This window comes from Mesoplodon bidens (assembly GCF_964165515.1).
Source record: "Mesoplodon bidens genome assembly, chromosome: 18".
Lineage (NCBI taxonomy): Eukaryota > Metazoa > Chordata > Mammalia > Artiodactyla > Ziphiidae > Mesoplodon > Mesoplodon bidens.
Window position 1 is genome coordinate 27814127 of NC_138175.1, and position 20152 is coordinate 27834278.

Sequence of the window (20152 nt, forward strand, 5' to 3'; positions counted from 1 at the left end):
AGGGAATTTGGGGGTGATGGAGCTGTTCTGTATCCTAAATGTGGCAATGGTTATATGACTTGGTACCTTTCTCAAAACTATACCAAAGGGACTTCCCTAGTGGCGCAGTGGTTAAGAATCCACCTGCCAATGTAGGGAACATGGGTTCGAGCCCTGGTCTGGGAAGATCCCACATGCTGCAAAGCAACTAAGCCCGTGCGCCACAACTACTGATGCTGCACTCTAGAGCCCGCGAGCCACAACTACTGAGCCTGGGTGCCACAACTACTGAGCCTGTGTGCCACAACTACTGAAGCCCAAGTGCCTAGAGCCCGTGCTCTGCAAGAAGAGAAGCCACCGCAATGAGAAGCCTGCACACTGCAGCAAAGAGTAGCCCCTGCTCGCCGCAACTGTAGAAAGCTGGAGTGCAGCAACGAAGGCCCAACACAGCCAAAAATAAATAATAAATAAATTTATTTTAAAAAAACTATACCAAAAAGAGTACATTTCCTGTATTTAAGTTTAAAAATAAATTTAAAAAAATAACATGCAGGGTCCCAACACAGTCCCCTTTGAGCTTCACTCTCAGATTAGCAGGAGCTTCATCTGCCCGCCACTGGCTCTTTTAACGATATCTTTGGATATAACCACTGAGCTGGGATTCAGTGGTCCTCCATCTGCTAGCTGAGCACCCCAGTCATTCGGGCAGTCTTCCGTCTTTGCTCCCAGCTAAGGGGTGATTCTCTAAGCACAACCCCTCACCTCATTCCTATATCTCCCCATTCCCATCAGCAGGGAGGGGTGAAGAATAATCTCTGCCTTACAGTGTGTGGCAAGTCCCTTGTGTCGTTTAGTGGCCAGGTGCTTGGAGTTTCTGGTCTCAGACTGACATAAACAGATGCTGTCCACTGGATTTTAGCAAGTAACCAGGGCTTTTGTGCTCTAAAAGGGATTCTTGGAGTTCTGGGTGTTTTATATAATATCTTAGTAATTAAAGCTGTACGTTTTGGGATTTCCCTGGTGGCACAGTGGTTAAGAATCTGCCTGCCAATGCAGGGGACATGGCTTCAAGCACTGGTCCAGGAAGATCCCACATGCTGTGGAGCAACTAAGCCCTTGAGCCACAACTACTTAGCCCGTGTGTCTAGAGCCCGTGCTCTGCAACAAGAAGCCACAGCCATGAGAAACCCACGCACCAAAACGAAGAGTAGCCCCCGCTCACTGCAACTAGAGAAAGCCTGCATGCAGCAACGAAGACCCAAAGCAGCCATAAATAAATAAATAAATAAATTTATTTTTTTTAAAAAGCTGTACGTTTAAAAATCTAATTTGTCTTGTGTCTACAAATCTTGTTATAACTACAAACTGATTGGTTTTGTATGTAAATTTGAACATTTATTTTGGTTAATCTTTGATGCTCAATTAATTCAAAACTTAATGGGTTAAACCATAAACATTGCTCACATACTTAATCTAGTTTCCTTAGACAATTTCAAAGTAAACCACATATTTAATCTGTTTGATTTGCACAAACACTTCCAACAGCTAATATGAAAGACCTAAAATCTGCTGAAATCTTCCTAAGCATTCAAATACTAACTATCTAAGTCTAAACTCATAGATTTAATCAATCAAACGTTGTTTACAAACTTAATTAAATTTTCTTAGCATTTTAAAACTAAAATTGCAGACCTAATTTCAAATTCCTTTAAGCATTTCAAATTAAATTCAAAGTACCATATCCTCTAATCCTCTAAATGAGTTAACTATTTCAAATATCTTAAATAACAAAATATCACAATAATCAAACTTATTCCTCTGTTTGACATGGATTACTGATATTACGAATTTGATTCACTTCCCATAGTCTCTGTGTATATTTTGACCCCTATCCCACCAAGGTGAGATATTCTATCTAAACGCAGGACTGTGATTCGTTCATGGTCAGAGATTCTGGGCTGGGCACAGAACTGCTTGCTGCTTCTGCAATGGTTCTACCCAAACTGCAGGTTAACAAACTAAGCCCCTTCTTTTTTTTTTTTTTTTTTTTGGCTGCGTTGGGTCTTTGCGCGCGGGCTTTCTCTAGTTGTGTCACGCAGGGGCTATTCTTCGTTACGGTGCGGTGGCTTCTCTTGCTGCGGAGCATGGGCTCTAGGCGCTCAGGCTTCTGTAGTTGCAGCACGCAGGCTCAGTAGTTGCAGCACGCGGGCCCTAGAGTGCACAGGCTTCAGTAGTTGTGGCTCGCGGGCTATAGAGTGCAGGCTCAGTAGTTGTGGCGCACGGGCTTAGCTGCTCTGCAGCATGTGGGATCTCCCCAGACCAGGGCTCAAACCCGTGTCCCCTGCATTGGCAGGTGGATTCTTAACCACTGCGCCACCCGGAAAGTCCCCATCTATTGTTGATGGACATTTGAGTTGTTTCTAGTTTAGGGCTATTATAAATGACATTGCTAAGAACATTTCCGTACATGTTTTTTATGGACATAAGCAAGCATTTCTGTTTGGTACCCAGCATTAGAATGTCTCAGTCACAGTGTATATATATGTCTAGATTCAGTAGACATTATCAAACAGTTTTCCAAAGTGGCTGAACCAATTTACACTTCCATCAAGAAGGTATGAATGTGGGCTTCCCTGGTGGTGCAGTGGTTGAGAATCCGCCTGCCACTGCAGGGGACATGGGTTCGATCCCTGGTCCGGTAAGATCCCACATGCCGCGGAGCGACTAAGCCCGTGCGCCACAACTACTGAGCCTGCACATCACAACTACTGAAACCGCATGACGCAACTACTGAAGTCCGCGCGCCTAGAGCCCCTGCTCCACAACAAGAGAAGCCACTGCAATGAGAAGCCCACGCACTGCAACGAAGAGTAACCCCTGCTCGCCACAACCAGAGGAAGCCCGCGCACGGTAACAAAGACCCAACACAGCCAGAAATAAATAAATAAATTTATTTTTTTTAAAAAAAGGTATGAATGTTCCAGTTGCTCCACATCCTCCCTATCAGTGGCTATTGTCAGTCCTTTTAATTTTAGCCATTCTGGTTGATCTGCAGCAGTGTCTCATGATTTAAATTTGCATTTTCCTGATGACAAGATATGGTGAGCATCTTTCCATATGCTTATTGGTCATTTGAATATTTTCTTTGGTTTTTCAAAATTGGGTTTTCTGTCTTTTTCTTATTAATTTGTGGGAGTTCTTTGTATATTCTGGATAAAAGGGTTTTTTTTGTCTGGTGTATGTATTGCACATACGTCCTCCCAGATTGTGGTATGCCTTTTCACTTTCTTAATCTTGTCTTTTAATTAACAGACTTTTAAAATTTTAATGACATTCAATTTATCAATATTTTCTTTTATGTTAGTACATTTTCTGTCCTATTTAAGAAATCTTTGTCTACCTCAAGGTCTTGAAGATATTTCTAAGGTTGTTGTTTTTAAATTAAGACCTTATTTTTGGAGCAGTTTTAGGTTCACAGTAAAATTGAGGGGAAGGTACACATTTTCTATATATTTCCTGCCCCCACACATTCATGGCCCCCATTATCAACATCCCCCACTAGAGTGGTACATTTGTTACAATTAATGAGCCTACACTGACACATAATAATCACCCAAAGTCCATAGTTTATATTAGAGTTCACTCTTTGTGTTTTACATTCTATGGGTTTGGACAAATGTATAGTGACATGTATCCATCATTATGGTATCATACAGAATGTTTTCACTGCCCTAAAAATCCTCTGTGCTCTGACTATTCATCGTTCCCCACCCCCCTACCCCTGGAAAGCACTGATCTTTTTATTGACTCCATGCCTTTTCTAGAATGTCATATAGTAGAAATCATACAGTATGTAACCTTTTCATATTGGCTTCTCTCACTTAGTAGCATGCATTTAAGTTTCCTCCATGTCTTTTCATGGCTCGATAGCTCATTTCTTTTTTAGTGCTGAATAATATTCCACTGTCTGCGTGTACCAGCTTATTTAACTGTTCACCTACTGAAGGATGTCTTGGTCATTTACAAGTTTTGGCAACTTTGACTAAATCCGCTATAAACATCTGTGTACTGGTGTTGATATGGACATGAGTTTTCAACTCCTTTGGGTAAATACCAAGGAGTGGCGTTGCTGAATCCTACAAGAGTATATTTAGTTTTGTAATAAATCTCCAAGCTGTCTTCCAAAGTGACTGTACAATTTGCATTCCCACCAGCAATGAATTCCTGTTCCTGTTGTTCCACATCCTAACCAGCATATGGTGTTGTCTGCATTCAAGAGAGCAGAATTTAAAAATCCTGCAGTAGACTCAGGTGCACATGAACGTCTAATGTACAGTAATTGTGTTTCCCCCTAGGATATTTTGAAAAATTTAATAACCTTAAGGGATAAATTGTTCACTGACCTGAATTATACAGAGTCCTCAGAAATCATCCAAAAATAACAGCTTTGTATAAACATTTTTGACTTTCTGCTGTAATAAGATCCATATTTTTCCTTCTGTCTGGAAATTCTGGTTGGACTGTTCACGGCATTGCCATGAGGATTAAATGATTTAATAAAGGCTAAGGCACTCTTTTATATGCCTGACACAAAATAAATGCTCAATTGATGTTAGGAATTAGTAGTTATTACAATGATGACATTAGTTGTTACAGTGAAGTTAGCTGCAAACTCCTTTTCTGTCAGCCACAATACCCAACACAGGTCTGAACACAGAGTAATATCCAGGTAAATGCTCAGTGAGTGACTGGTTTCCAACATTTGGGATTTCTTCCACACTTGAAATACCATAGCTTATTTTATGTCTTTTAAAAAATGTTCTCGGGCTTCCCTGGTGGTGCAGTGGTTAAGAATCCGCCTGCCAACGCAGGAGACATGGGTTCGAGCCCTGGTCTGGGAAGATCCCACATGCCACGGACCAACTAAGACTGTGTGTCACAACTACTGAGCCTGCGCTCTAGAGCCTATGAGCCACAACTACTGAGCCCGTGTGCCACAGCTAGTGAGGCTGTGCGCCTACAGCCCATGCTCCACAACAGGAGACGCCACCACAAGGAGAAGTCCATGCACCGGGACGAAGAAGGTTAGCCCCTGCTTGCCGCAGCTAGAGAAAGCCCGTGAGAAACAATGAAGACCCAACTCAGCCAAAAATAAAAATAAATTTATTTAAAAAAATTCTGAGAATTAACTGATTTTTTTTAAAAAACCAGCTGTTGATTCAACTCAACCAACTCAATTTTTTTTTTTTTTTTTGCGGTGCGGGCCTCTCACTGTTGTGGCCTCTCTCGTTGCGGAGCACAGGCTCCGGACGTGCAGGCTCAGCAGCCATGGCTCATGGGCCCAGCCGCTCCGCGGCATGTGGGATCTTCCCGGCCCGGGGCACGAACCCGTGTCCCCTGCATCGGCAGGCAGACTCTCAACCACTGCGCCACCAGGGAAGCCCTCAACTTTATTTTAATTGCATTAATTTCTGCTTTTATCCTAATGTTCAGGCCTTGTTTTCAAATCATGCATTTAAGACGATAAATTTTCCTCCAAGTATTGCTTTGACTTCATCCCACAAGTTATGTGGAGTATTCATAACGATCCTGTCAATAATTAAAGCAGATGCCTATAAGGCATTTAGCACAGTTAGTGCGCAATACTGGTTAGCTGCTTTAACCTTATCCAGTACTCAGCCAACAAGTATTTATTTGTCATTCGCAGGACACCAGGTAAGCTTATCCGAGCCACCTTCCGTGCCTTTCCTCACTTTTCTTTTGCCTTTGTAACTCCTCCTAGTCTCTTAGGGGGCGGGGCCTGGCCTCACGCGCTTTGACCCCACCCCCGCCAGGTTACCATGACACCACGTAGGTTGCTAACAACATAATCTATAATCCTGTCTCCTTCCGCTTTCTAAAAACAGTTTTGGGAGAGGTAGGGAAAATAGTCCCTTGGCAAAGGGGTTCTTTTCACGAGGAGGCGGAACTAGGGCGGGGCTTAAGAGCGGAAGGAACAGGAAGTCTTGTGAACACTGTGGCGTGATTGGGCTCAGCGCCCTCAGGGGGCGGGCTCAAGTGGGCGGAGGGATCTATCGCAGGCGGCGGGCGGCCGCCGCCTCCATTTAAGCAGGGGAGAAGGGCGGGGGCGGCGGTTGCTGTGGTTTCTGTGTTGAGGTGGCTTAGTATTTATGGGAGCTGAAGTTAACGGACGCAGCGTCCCTTGTCCAAGTCCAGCTGTCTGTGGCTACCGATTGGGAGGTCAGGAGCGCAGCGTCCCTTCTTCGGACTAGGGCCAGCCCCCTGTTTGCCTTCGCCACTTGGTGCCCATATTTAGGTCGGCTTCGGCGCGGCTGAGGAGAAGGCCGCGGGCGAGATGTTCAAGAACACGTTCCAGAGCGGCTTCCTTTCTATCCTCTACAGCATTGGCAGCAAGCCCCTGCAAATCTGGGACAAAAAGGTCAGGGGCTGGGGCGGGGGGGGCGGCGGCGGGGCGGGGTCCCGGGGCTGGGCCCGGGGTAGCGGGTAGTTGTGTCGAACTGGCGCCTGGGGGAGGCCGGGCGGTCTCTGCTGTCCCCTCTCCCCAGCCTGGCGTGACTGAGGCGCGAGGTGGGGGCGTCGTGTAAGCAGCGGGGGGTGCATTGTGGGGTGGGCGTGCCTGGGGTTTAAGTGTCCTGCGGCAGTAGTGTGGTTAGGACAGTGGTCCCTCAACGCAGACTTGACTGGGCCAGTCGGTTCCTCAGCCTCGGTTTCCGCATCTATATGGTGGGGTCGATAGTGCCCGTCTCACGGCATGAAAAGCGTAAACTCACGTGAGGTTGCTTCGGGAACGCGCAGATGAAAGGAACCGCTGTGAAATGGAGTGCGCAGATGAAAGGAACCGCTGTTCACTGATTTCACAAATATTTACTGACATCCTGTGTTGTACCAGGCACTGTGCTGGGCACTAGACACAGAGCCTTTGTTCCAGGCCCCCTTATAGAGGCACAACCAGAACTCAGTTATGTTTGGGTTTCATTCATTTGCACCCTTCCTCCCACTGATCCCAGCCAAGCCGGAATTCGGTGGCCTTTGGCACCTGCTCCACACTCACTGTGACTTGGGGTCTGTACTCTGCCTTCAGTGGCTGATCTCCATCAGAGAAATTGCAAAATGGTGATAAAGTGTTGTCTGGGTTAACAAGCTGAACGCCAGGTACAAGCCTCATCATCTTTATTCAGGCATCCACTAGCTATAACTTTCACTGACTCTGGGAGATGGTGACCCTGTCCACTTTTTGGAGGTGTTGATTGGGGGCATGTGTGCCTAGCGATCTATGAGTTGGTCTGCATTTAATTACTTTGATATTTCCTTTCTCATGCAAATTCCCAGTCATCTGTACCATTTTTTGAATATAAGTTAATATAAAGCACTCTACATTGGAAGACAGGTGATTTAGGGTATAACCTTAGTACTGCACTCCTTCGGGGACAGTGGAGAGAGGTGGTGTGTTGAATGCTGTTTTTATAGAGAAGAATGTAGGATAATCTAAATAAGCAGTTCATTGGTAATGAGGCCAAGAATTTTGGATATCATCTCAGAACAATTCCCTGTCTTCCCTTATCCACAGATGAGGGTTTGGGGCCACATAGAGATTAGGAGAGAACATGGACAGCCTTCTGCCTGTTGCCACTAGGGAATTCTGCTTTCTGAGAGCAGCTTTGGGGATGGTGTGTTCACAGTGTCATTTTTATAAGACAGTTGAAAGATCTGAATGTAATGAATTTGGCCTTATGCATGTGTGAGAAATCTGACCAGCTCTCCTCTTTCACAGTGATTCTGTCCACAAACTAGAGCTAATGCCAAGAGTTACTTATTACCCAAGAGAGCAGTTCCTTAACTGTTTTCCTACATTTTACTGAGTTTTTCAGTTCCATGGTTTTGTTCACATTGGAATAAAAAACCTTTAAACTCCGAAAGTGTACCTCTACAAAGAGAACCTGGAATGAGTGTACCTGGGAACTTTGTAAAGATGATGGCTTCTCAGCTGTGGCTTGACTTAATTTTGGACTGTCCAAAGGCAAGGAGAGAGTGGATTGTATGCCAGTTGAACTTCGGATTGTAACCAAAGTGTCAGTATGAGGCAATTGATATAGAGAATGGGGCTTGATCTAGGAGGAGAGGTTTTCAGAGCAGGTCAGAGAACTTACCAACACAAAGAATTCCAGTGGTACAGAGGCCTCAGCATTTCTATCAGGTGAAACTTTTATCAGAGTTGCCCCATTTTAACCCTCCTGGGCTTGATCTTTTGTAGTGTGTTTTATTTTTCAAACGCAGCTTTTTGAGTAGTCAACATGTTTGCACATGGAATATAAAAGCAAAGTAACCATGGTGCACTGCGTCCCTTAACAACGCCACTAGAGGTTGGATGGTACCCTAATGACATAAACCTGTGTGAAAACATTGTTAGATCGACTGGCAGGGTTACATGGAGTAAATTAAGCAGACATTTTGGCAAAGAAAACCTTTAGAGGAACACTCATTTTAAGCAAAATTCTCATAATAATAAATGTGAATTATATGTTTCTACTCTTCTTATTTAGACCAAATTGAAAAGTGTTTATCTGTGAATTTTTCCCCCTTGAGGCAAGAGAAGGAAAGGGAGGAAAAAAGGAAAATTTGGGGCCAGATCCATAGGCTTTGGTGTATGTGTTCCTTTACTCAGCTGTATTATAAAGTCCTCAGAAAGTGTTGGGAATCCAGTCCAGAAGGGGAAACACTGGGAACTGATATTCTTATCAAAGATTTATTGAGCAACAGCTAAGTGACAGGCATTGTGTAGATTTGGGGAGATACAAAGTTAGGGAAGAGAAGACATTGTCCCCACTCCCATGATTCTGAATAAGGCAAAGTTGTAATAAGGGCAAAGTTTGATGGAGGGAGGGAAGGACTGTCCACATTTATCTAGAAATGACCCTGCTCTCTGCTAGTAGGTACATACTGGCTATAAGTGCCTGTTTTTAGTTGTTACATATTTTTTTTTTTTTTTTTTTTTTTTTTTTTGCGGTACGCGGGCCTCTCACTGTTGTGGCCTCTCCCGTTGCGGAGCACAGGCTCCGGACGCGCAGGCTCAGCGGCCATGGCTCACGGGCCCAGCCGCTCCGCGGCATGTGGGATCTTCCCGGACCGGGGCACGAACCCGTGTCCCCTGCATCGGCAGGCGGACTCTCAACCACTGCGCCACCAGGGAAGCCCTAGTTGTTACATATTTTGATTTCACAAAACTTTACTATTCTCCTTCCTGAGTTTATGGAGAGAGAATTTCTGTTATTTGTTTACGGTGAAGAGCAGTCTTTGAAAACTTAGGTTTGGCTTCATTTAGGCTCTGTGTCTCCTTATGAATATGAGGAGTGAATGCCATATTCATAATAACAGTAATTTGCAAATTCATTTTGGGGGTGTGGCTACATTTGCAATACCTGCATTTGTCTGACACTCTGAAGTTCTCAGCCCCTCCCCCATCTCATCCTTCAAATCTCAGCTTAACTTAAGTTCCCAAAGAAATAATGATTATGTCTCCTGTGTGCTCCTGTGGCACTCTATATCATGCTGAATGGCAGTTGCCTATTTATTGTATATCTCCCACTAGACTACAGGTTCCTTAGGGGGAAGAATAGTATCTTACCTTGAAACTCCAGTGCCAGAGTGTGGTCAGACACCTTGGATTTGCGTCCTGGCTCTGTCATATGTCCTGTGCTGTGTAACCTTGGGCAAGTACTCAACTACTCAGTTCTCTCATCTTGTAATCAACCTCCTTCTCATGGTTATGGAGATTAAATGAAGATGTATATAAATGCTTAGCAACAGTTATGGCACGCATTATTAAATAGGGCAGGGAACTGAGGCAAATTGCTCAAGAGTAAGTGAAAAATTTATAACTGAGCCCGATATTCAGATGCCTAGGAATAGGAAGTACAGTAACTCCAGACTTCTGAAATGAGAATAATTTAGTCAGTGTACCATGGCTTTCCCAATCCCAAACCTTAACATGGCTCTAAAGCCACACAGACTGTGGTCTGGTACCTGCTTAACTAGCTCTCCAGGCTGACGTCCCACAGGATCCCCCTTCTAGTATTGACCTCCCACTGAACTGAAAGAAGTCTGTTCTCTCCCGCTTTAGGCTTTTGTACTTGCTGGCCCCTCTGCTGGGACCCACTGCTACCCCTCTTCATTAGTCTCTAGGTCTCAGCTTAAAGGCACCTCCTCAGGTTAAGTTAATTTGTATCCACTTATAGAACCTCTACTTCCTTCTCATCATACTTGAAATTAGCTTCTCAAGATCTGTATTCCTGGCTGGACAGTAAGCTTCCTGATAGAGACCTTTGTAATTTTTCAAACCAAGAGTTTAGCAGAAATTAGGGATTTCTTAATGCTCCCTTAACTTCTGGGATCAGCAAATACTACATTATTAAAGGACTTTTTATGTTTAACGTAAACATTACTTCCGGTTTGTAAAGAAAATACCAGGAGGTTCTTTTCCCACTTACACCTGTGTAAAACATGTGACTTTCAGACTTTACTGGTAATACCCTAAAAATCTACTACCTGAGATTGTTGATTCATACAGGCTTCTCTTTCTTTCTGCTCACCTTGTCTTTCTCTGCTGCTGATCCTCCCCATTCCCAAACGAAATATTAGAACCAGAGTTTTGTGGCTGTTGCTGGAAAATATTAGATTCCCATTCCCAGTTCCTAATTTTAAAAATGAACAAAATCTCTCTCCGGAAAAAAAGTTCCCACACCCTAACTTTTAATGAGCAAACCTTGTTGGTACATGTTAAATTTCTAGTAGTAGAATTGAGAGCATTTGGACATGAAAGTACTAAAACTATTTTTTTCAGATTATTCCTGGGTCAATCTGAGGATGTTATTCATTTTTCCAAAAAATAGCTTTTACTATAATTGGGCAAAGGCCTGGGTTTTAGTTACACTTGCCCTTTCAAGGCATTCTTAGGAAGAGACTGGTTAGAATACATATAATTGTCCTTACTTTAACTAAAGAGCTGTTTGCAAATGTCCAAAGTTGCCTGTCTGCGGTTTGGATAGTCCCAAGTGCCGCAAAGGGAGAGAAGCCTTTAACCCACTGGAGCCTACAAGGCCCAGGGCTTGAGACAGAGCTATACCCAGCTCTCCCCACAGAGGTCTCCCTCTGCCTGTTTTCTGACTTAGAGCCCAGCCCCTAGCTCAAGGCAGAAACTTTCCTGCTGAAATGGACAGCTCTAAAGGCTTAATGTAAATTGGAACATGTGTCATTAAGACTAGGATGCCAGATGGCTGAGGGCTCAGCTGTCTGCCAGGATAAGTGGGTGGAGCCACAAAAAAGAAAGGTGGGAGTAGGGAACGGATACAACTCATGTTATTTTTAAAGCACTTGATGAAATATAGAGCATTGGCCAGCTTCCTCCCTATCCCAGTAGTATTTCCCCCCGCTCAGCTTTGACCCTCCTCCCTGGGGCTTACACTGGGGGGAAAAAAAAATCAGTGTTCTTTATTAGTTGTCCCAGCAACCATGGAAAGCCTGGGAGAGTGATTGCAGAAAAGGGCTTGAAGGTTCCCTTCTTGGTGCCTGCAGAGGCTGAGAACCATTCTGATTGTTAATTGACAGTAGCCTGGGTTCTGAAGGTTCTAAAGTACCTCCACCTCATTGTTGGGGCTGGGGGTGGGGGGGGGAGGAGATCATGAAATTAAAAAATGTAAGATTGGCTTTATTTATTATCATTATTTTGTAGGAATAAAACACTCATAGGCCACACTACAGGAATGTGTCATGAAATTTAAAAAATTAGCAAGTCAAAAACAATAGGCACTTTCTAAGTTAGAGAGGGAAGTAAAATAAAACCTACTTCCACCATGTGCAATAAATGCTGAGCAGTTCATTTTATCTTCATTTCAAAGCCAGGCCTGCCTAGTGGCCTCTGAACTGGAAGAAGCTAAGGAAAGGAAGTTGATGCTTTCTGAGTCCATGTGTCTTGTTATACATGTTTGTCAGAAGCTGGACTGGGGAGGGGCTTGCTTCCTGAAGACCTTTACAACTTAAGGCAGTGACAGCCAGATTGCCAGGGTGGTTGGGAGGCCTTGCCCCAAATTATCCACCTCTCTTTGTCCTTTGATCGTAGTTTTAGAGCCTAGAGAGAAGTTTGGGGATGTTTCCCACCCATATCTCTGGTTAATTGCACCCCTGGCCCCACTCCACTCTTCTTCCAGTGAATTTGTATTTACAGCCCTTTGAACTTAATAAAGAGGAAAAATCATAATTCACTAAGAAATCAACTTAATTTGATTTTAAAGCTCTGGCAGCTTGTGATATGAGAATACTTTTCTTCTTTGAGGACTGAACTTTCTCCCTGGGCAAAGCTCTATTTAGACTGTTCTCACCACTAGGCAGGTTAAAACTCTAGAGAGACTGTTGGGCATTCCTTCGAAAAAGCTGCCTTTTCCTCTGGGTTCTCGTGTTTTACGGGCTATGTTAATTAATTTTGTAAGAATTAAGTTTGTGAGTGTGGTAGTTTATGTGTTGTGAAAGAAATTTCTCTTAAGAAGTAACTGACAGTCCAACTGAAAGTTAGTTTGCTCTGGGACAGAAGTGTAAGAATACACAAAGTCTGTTTTGGCTTTTAGTCTGTTGGCTTCTGTGTGCAGTGTAAGGCATTGTTTTCTTCTGTAAAGACCTGAGTAGTCACATTTACTGGAGCGCTATAAACTTTGAGATGGGCAGAAGGCAAATGTCCGAACATTTCCTCCCTGTGAAATCTGGCTGGGTTTTCTGGAGCTGAGGGAGGCTTCCCGTGACTGTGGTCAGAGAGACCTTCCAGGATGTAAGATCTGAGGTCCCACTTACAATGTTGGATAAATTGCAACGTGTTGCCTTTTAACAATAGTAGTCTTTGGACCCTGATTACTTAATCCTTTCCACTTAACCGTCTGTTTGGTTTGTTGCATTTGGTGCCTTTTTAAGCGAGAACGAAGTTGTAGAGAATAATTCGTGTGTGTTATAAAATCAGTGCTTGCATCTTGTTGGGGTACTGTCAGCTCTACTATATGGAGAAACTTCTTGATGAATTCCTCCTGTACCAAGAAGTCTGCCTGATTTTCCACAGCAGCTGTGGGCTAGCACATAGAGGAGGAATATTGCCACTTTGGGAACATTTATATGGGGAATGAGGTGGGCAGTGTTGGCATGTGCTACAGGTCTTTGTGATCCAAGTCTTTGTGCTTTTACTCTCCCTTGGAAAGAGGCCCAGAATTCAAAGCAGGAGGGCATTGGATGTCGCCAGCTTTGTTTGAGAAGCACTTCAATGTGATGTTTGTGACTTGAGAATCCAGAAATGCTACACTGGCAGAAATCTGGGGCCCATCCACCCAGCATTCTGTCTCTGACAATGGGTACCAAAGGATGATTTGTGGGAAGGCATTCTTTATGCTGGTAACCTCACTGGCTTTGTGATATACCTTAGGATCTCTGGCTTCTCATAATAGCCCATGGTGGATATGTTCTCCAGGAATTTTTGAAAAATCCTCCTTGAATCTCTTCATATGTGCCAACTCTTAGGGTGACAAATTCCAGAAGTCAGCAAATATTTGAATGCTTAGTTTATGCCTAGCAGAGTACTAAGCATTATAGAACATATAAATGATGTTTAATACTTGGTCCTTACCCTTCAGCTTATACTTTTTTGAGGAGACAAGACTCAGTTGCATCTGGCAGAAAAAGATGGGCAGTGATATCAGATGTTACCTGGGGAATACCACACACACCACAAGTGGATCAAATTAACGGGAACGGAGCACACAGAGACTGATGTCTAAAGACAGTATGCCATATTATTAGTAATTGTGTTGAACAATACAACTATCAGACTCAACGCTGTATTCTCTCCCCATATGCAAGTCTCATGGAAAGCCACATGACGAGTTGTGGAATATGACAGCTCAGGCAGCCGTTTTCACTATACCTAGAAAAAGACCACATGCTTGTCGTTCTGATGCATCCGGTTCTAAACCTGGTTGATCTTTTTCACGTGCTAATACATTTCAGCCCTAACAGTCCAGCCCTGTCTCAGAAGTGCCTTTGCATGTCTCTGCTCTGTCCATATAAGGTGCTTGGGTGTAATGCTTGAAGATAATTGTGCTTCCCTAAATATGTTTTGAGAGGAGGAATCCGTATCGAATATTGATTCCTCTCCATCATATTGTCCCTACATATGCAGCAAACAATGCAAAACAATGTCGGATGAAGTGCTAAATTATGTAGTCTAGGCTACATGAGCAAGAAGAATGAATCAGACAGAAGAGAGGTCAGTGTAGGCTGAAAATGCTAAAGAAGGCTTCTGTGTGTGGCACAGATGGGACTTGAATTCATACTTGAAAAAGTAGAAACTTAGGGAAAAGAAGATAAGGAAGCATGAAGTAGGAGTAAACCTGGGGTAGTAATACGTTCGTTTTTTGGTTGCTACCCTCCCTCTCAGTGACACTCAGCATTTGGCCTTTCTGGCCAGAGAACTATGTGAGGCAGTGTAGGGCAGTGGAAAGCCTGGTCGTTAATCCTGCCCCTCTTACTTAGGGTCTGTCATCTGCACTCCCTGAGTGTCAGTGTCCACGTCTGTAAAGTGGAAACAACACCAACGACCTTGTGATTTTTGTTGTTGTTGTTAGGACTGAGCTCGTTGTTGTTAGGAACGTTCCTAGTGTATAGTAGATGCTTGGTAAACGTTAGCTGGATCTAAATTGAGTTGATTTCTTTGGGAAGAAATTTGTCCTGATTTATAGGTTGCCAAATTGCCTGCAACTCCTGTGGTGGTTGATTGGGCCCTGTATAGAGGTAATAGCATGGCTTACTTTCACATATTGTGTCACAAACTTCTGTGTTATGCCCTTTGGGCTACTGTGGTTTTCTTTAAATCAGGGGTCCCCAACCCCTGGGCCGCGGACCGGTACTGGTCCGCTGCCTGTTTGGAACTGGGCCACACAGCAGGAGGTAAGCGGCGGGCGAGCCAGGGAAGCTTCATCTGCCGCTCTGCATTGCTCGCATTATCGCCTGAACCGCCATATCCCACCCCACCCCCAACCCTGGTCCGTGGAAAAATTGTCTTCCACACAACCGGTCCCTGGTGCCAAAGAGGTTGGGGACCGCTGCTTTAAATAGTCCCATTCAGTCTTCAAAATCTTAACAGTTATTTGTCGATATTTCAGTACTAACCAGTTTAATTTCATCCCTTGTAGGTACGGAATGGCCACATCAAAAGAATCACTGATAATGACATCCAGTCCCTGGTGCTAGAGATTGAAGGAACAAATGTCAGGTAGGTTGCCACTCTGTTCTCCCAGAGACGTGGAATGCCAAGAGGTAGTACATCATAAAGGTTAATAGCATGGGCTGCAGAGTCAGACTGCCTGGTGTGAATCCAGCTCTGCTACTTAGAGCTCACCTTGGGCAGGTTACTTAATCCCCCAGGCTTTAGTTTCCTCACCTGTGAAATAGGGAAAATAACAGTACATCTTCCTTGTAGAATTATTGTGAAGATTAAGTAAGTGAATGTGTATAAAACACTTAAAACCTGCTTAGCACTTAGTCAGTGCTGTATAAGTCTTAGTTATTAATATTTAACCCAGATGTGTTTATGTGGAGGTATGGGTTTTACCGTAATCATCCAGTGGGTGGCCAGGGTAGTTTTCAGTGTTACAATGGTCTTAGTTTTGGTTTTCTATCATTTGATAGTTTCTTAGACCAGAATTAAATCTTTTTTTCACTGGAAGAACTTCCAGATCCATGGGTCTGGCTTTGTTTTTCATATATTTTATTGTTGATGTCTAGTGCTATGTTAAGTTTTTGTTTCAGAGTCCAGCACTTTTTTTAACGCATTAGCTTAACTTAAGGGTTGAGGGATCATTGGATGACATATCTGGATCTTTTAGATCTGCCTTCCAATTTATCCTCTTGGACTGAGTGTTATTGCTGTGCATACCACAAAGGAAAAGACAAGTAGTGTGTTTATTGGTGTTTCCTCTTTCTACAGCACCACATATATCACATGTCCTGCAGACCCAAAGAAAACATTGGGAATTAAACTTCCCTTCCTTGTCATGATTATCAAAAACCTGAAGAAATATTTTACCTTTGAAGTACAGGTAAGTGTGTGCACATGAATCCCTACACTCTTGGCTGTACCAAAGAGGTGTCCTGTCAATTTATAGGAAAAAAGTGGCCGCAGAAAAGTGTCTTTATCCCTTTGTATGTATTCTTTTCTGCCTCTGCTGTATACCTGATGCAACCATTTTTTTTTTTTTTTTTGCGGTACGCGGGCCTCTCGTTGTGGCCTCTCCTGCCGCGGAGCACAGGCTCTGGACGCGCAGGCTCAGCGGCCATGGCTCACGGGCCCAGCCGCTCCACGGCATGTGGGATCTTCCCGGACCAGGGCACGAACCCGTGTCCCCTGCATCGGCAGGCGGACTCTCTACCACTGCGCCACCAGGGAAGCCCGCAACCATTATTATTATGGCATAATTTTGGTATTATCAATCAAAGTTTAATGCCAAGTTTTAAAAGAAACAGTAAGCATCTAGAAAATCTAATCAATAGCTACAAGAGTTCAAAGCTTGAGGGTTAGAGCAGTGTCCATTTGGGAAGTTACTATTTAATACTGGGCTATTGTTGGTCTCAAGTCTAGCTTTTTTAATTTTTCAAAGGGAAGAATGTTTATGGAATCATGCTATGGTCTGGGGGCCTGATGCATGTGTCATATGTCATAAGCAGCTGGTGTTGTCTTGGCAACAGACAAGATAAACTAGCTACTTCCGGGCCGTCTGCATCCAGTGTGACCTGTATGTGGTTTGTTTATTCTCCCTTGGGTCTCAGCCTTGGGAAATCAGGCTGTGGGAGTTTCAAGTCCTTGTCTTATCAAGGTGGTTTGCTTCTTCCAAGATGGAGTTAATGTCATTCTTCTCTATATTTCATAGGTACTAGATGACAAGAATGTGCGTCGGCGGTTTCGGGCAAGTAACTACCAGAGCACCACCAGAGTCAAACCCTTCATCTGTACCATGCCCATGCGGCTGGATGACGGCTGGAACCAGATTCAGTTCAACCTGTCAGACTTCACTCGGCGGGCATATGGCACAAATTACATTGAGACCCTCAGGGTGCAGGTACTGGCTCCTTTTCCAGATGGAGCCCCATATCGGAGAGGGGTCTAGGCTTTGTTACTGGCTTGTGACCCAGGTGACAGAACAGTGTGGGTTTCGGGCTGAAGTTCCCAAGTCACTGTCCAGGGGGCCTTCACCTCAGAGAGGCCCAGGACCTACTCAGGCATCTGCTCAGATACAGTGGGAGAATACAGCAAGTAAAATCTCCCTCTTGTCAGGATCTACCCCTAAGCCATGCTGAGGAGATGCCAACGAGGTGAAACTCTGACAGCACCATGCGGGGGGCTCAAGGAAAAGGAGGAAAGGAGAAGAGGAAAGACAGCCGTATGTTGAGACTTACTTTAAGTCTTGTATCCACAGATCCATGCAAACTGTCGCATCCGACGCGTTTACTTCTCAGACAGACTCTACTCAGAAGACGAACTGCCAGCAGAGTTCAAACTGTACCTCCCAGTTCAGAATAAGGCAAAGGTAAGCCAGCCTTCCTCAGAGGAAGGCCAGCCGGTGAGCTGGAGAAGCTCTGCCCCTGGCACGTGCTCTGTTCTACAAGTTCAGCTGCGGAGCCCCTCTCTGTCGCCGTGGAGTCTGGAGGACTGTTACTTCAGAAGGTCTTAGGTCTTCCACCACCAGCGCTGGCTCCGGAGTGAGCGCCCGTGAAATGTTCTGTTGCTGCCGTCTCACCTCCGTGGAGGGGTACTGTCCCTCCTGGGGGGCATCCCGCTGCTTCCTGCTCCCAGGCCTTCCTTGCAGAATATCTCCATCTGAACCTCTTCATCAGCCCCAAATTACTATCAGCCGATCTGTCCCCTCTGACACGACGATGGGTGCTTACATGCCTGCCCACTGGTGACACATATGTATCTCCCCACAGTCCAGCATCCCCTTGAGTGTCACTAGAGGTAGGGGGTCAGTGGTACTGACCGTCTGTTTTCTAATAACTTAAACTGATGCCTTTGTTCTGTTTTTTTTTCTTTCCCCTCCAGCAATAACTGGAATATGCAACTCAAGGGATGGACCCTGGATGTGACTCTTAGTTTAAAAAGGAAACTATCTGGAGGACAATGCAAAAAACAAATATTTATATTAGTTCACTGTGCTGCGGTTCTTCTACCTACTCCTTGGCGTCCCTGGTCATGGCTACCAGTGACTGTGCCGTGCATTGTAAGTACAGTGGGGGATAAGCTGTCCTTTGATACATGAATCGCCAGAGTTTATCTTGCTGCCTGCCTCGGTGTGTGGGGAGATACATTTACCGTGAACTTACAGAATTAAAGATGTCCTGTAAAGGCAATTTCAGACCAATGTTTCTTCCTATGGTTTTTTCTTTGTTTTATATATTATCTAAATATATGCATATGCTGTGTAATACTCATAATCCGGCAATGAATAAAATGTTATATCCTTGGTTTGTATATTTGTTCTTAGTTTGTGTCTTTTTTAATGGTGACATTTCTCTCTCTTTATGGTATGAAAATAGAACTCTTTCCAAAGAACATCCCATACATTCATGCTGTGAAATAGCTTACAATAAGCACTTGAAGAACAAGACATCTATAATAGATACTGATTTGGAACAACTTCCAAGAGAAACTAAATGGAAAGAAACTGAATAGTGTATCACCAGTAGAATCGTCTTACTGAGGGGTGGGTCCCAAGTGGAGCTTTAGGCAAAACGGCATATATTCCAGATTGCTCTTAAACACCTTAGGGAGGTGTCTTGTTGGAACCTCACTTGCCCTTTTGTAACAATCAGCACATCTAGTGTTCCTCAGCATTGGAACAGATCACCCTCTCCCAATCTGAGCTCCAGATGAAGTACTTGCCTTGAATTTAGGGACTTGAAGGAAAAATGTTTCTTTAAGCACTGGACTCACTTGAGAGAACTGAAATCTTGCACCACTCTCCCTGCTCACGCTTATTCTGGGGCCTGTGCTTGGTTAGTGAAATGACCCTGGCACAAATAGTTAAATTTACAAAAGTTAAACACTTACATGATACAACTCTACTGTATGTAATATTTCTGGAGGGAAAACAATTTGGGGGCAGATAAGAGCATATGTAGATACACCTAGATGATCTCATAGGACACATAAGAACTGTACGGTGATTACTTCTGGAGAGAATGGTTGTATCATTTACGTACTTTTTTTGTACTATAGATGATTTCTTTGAAAGGTACTATTTATGTGATAAGAATTTCAAAGTCAAAAAAGAACAAAAGGCCATCCTGGATACTGTGCTCTCCCCAACACTCCCTCTGGATTTGGTTTCATCCCACAGGATGAGGCTGGAATTGTGGGCACTGGCTGTTTTGACTTTGACTAGAGGTAAACACACAGTGCTGAATTCGTCATTAGTGTTGCCGCCTCCTGAGAAGTTAAGTGACCAGGAGCACTGTTCTCCCGCATCCTTATCCTCCAGAGTGTGCTCTGGGTAAGCATGACCGAATCTCTGAGGAGGGCAGGGCTGCAGTGGGGGGAGGGCTGGAGGGAAAGGTGCTCCACTGCTGCCTTCGACACTCACTGAGTTCTCATTTCCCCTCGCAGTCGTCAGGACCTGGCACTTAGGTGGGTTCAGTCAAGACGACTTTGCCTTCCTCTTCCTGCTAACAGCTGCACTGGAGCCGCCTTCGCCGTGGATGCTGCCCCTCTCCTTGGAGAGTCGCCGTTGTTCAGCCTTGCAGAGCACCCATCAGCCCAGGTGACAGCCTGCTCGCTCAGGGCCAACTCCAGTCACATCTGAATATGGACCCGCTTCTCCATCCTGAGACACATTAGCATTCCCGTTGTTAGACTCCGTGTGTCTGTCTCCCAAGCTTTCTGGGTTACAGAGGGGTCCTCAGAAATGGGTGGGGGTGGGTGGTCAGGGACTTCAACAGAGCTTCTTGTCTCTGGCCACTGTGTGGTGAAATCTTCCCTCCAATCTGGAGTCTGTTGTGGGATGAAAGATGCTTTTGTGGAGGCGAGAAAACCCGGTTAACTTTTCATCTCTCTCCGGTGCCAGGACATCAGTGGAGT

General features: G+C 44.5%; 1 protein-coding gene across 1 annotated transcript; it reads left to right on the plus strand.

Moving 5' to 3' along the window:
• Positions 1–6063: 6063 nt before the first annotated feature.
• Positions 6064–18547, plus strand: CFAP20 (cilia and flagella associated protein 20). The gene is made up of 6 exons (XM_081216905.1): positions 6064–6418; positions 15216–15295; positions 16010–16121; positions 16950–17138; positions 17496–17606; positions 18119–18547. The coding sequence occupies exons 1-6, from the start codon at positions 6335–6337 to the stop codon at positions 18122–18124; spliced, it is 582 nt and encodes a 193-aa protein (XP_081073031.1). The 5' UTR covers positions 6064–6334; the 3' UTR covers positions 18125–18547.
• The last annotated feature ends 1605 nt before the right edge of the window (positions 18548–20152 follow it).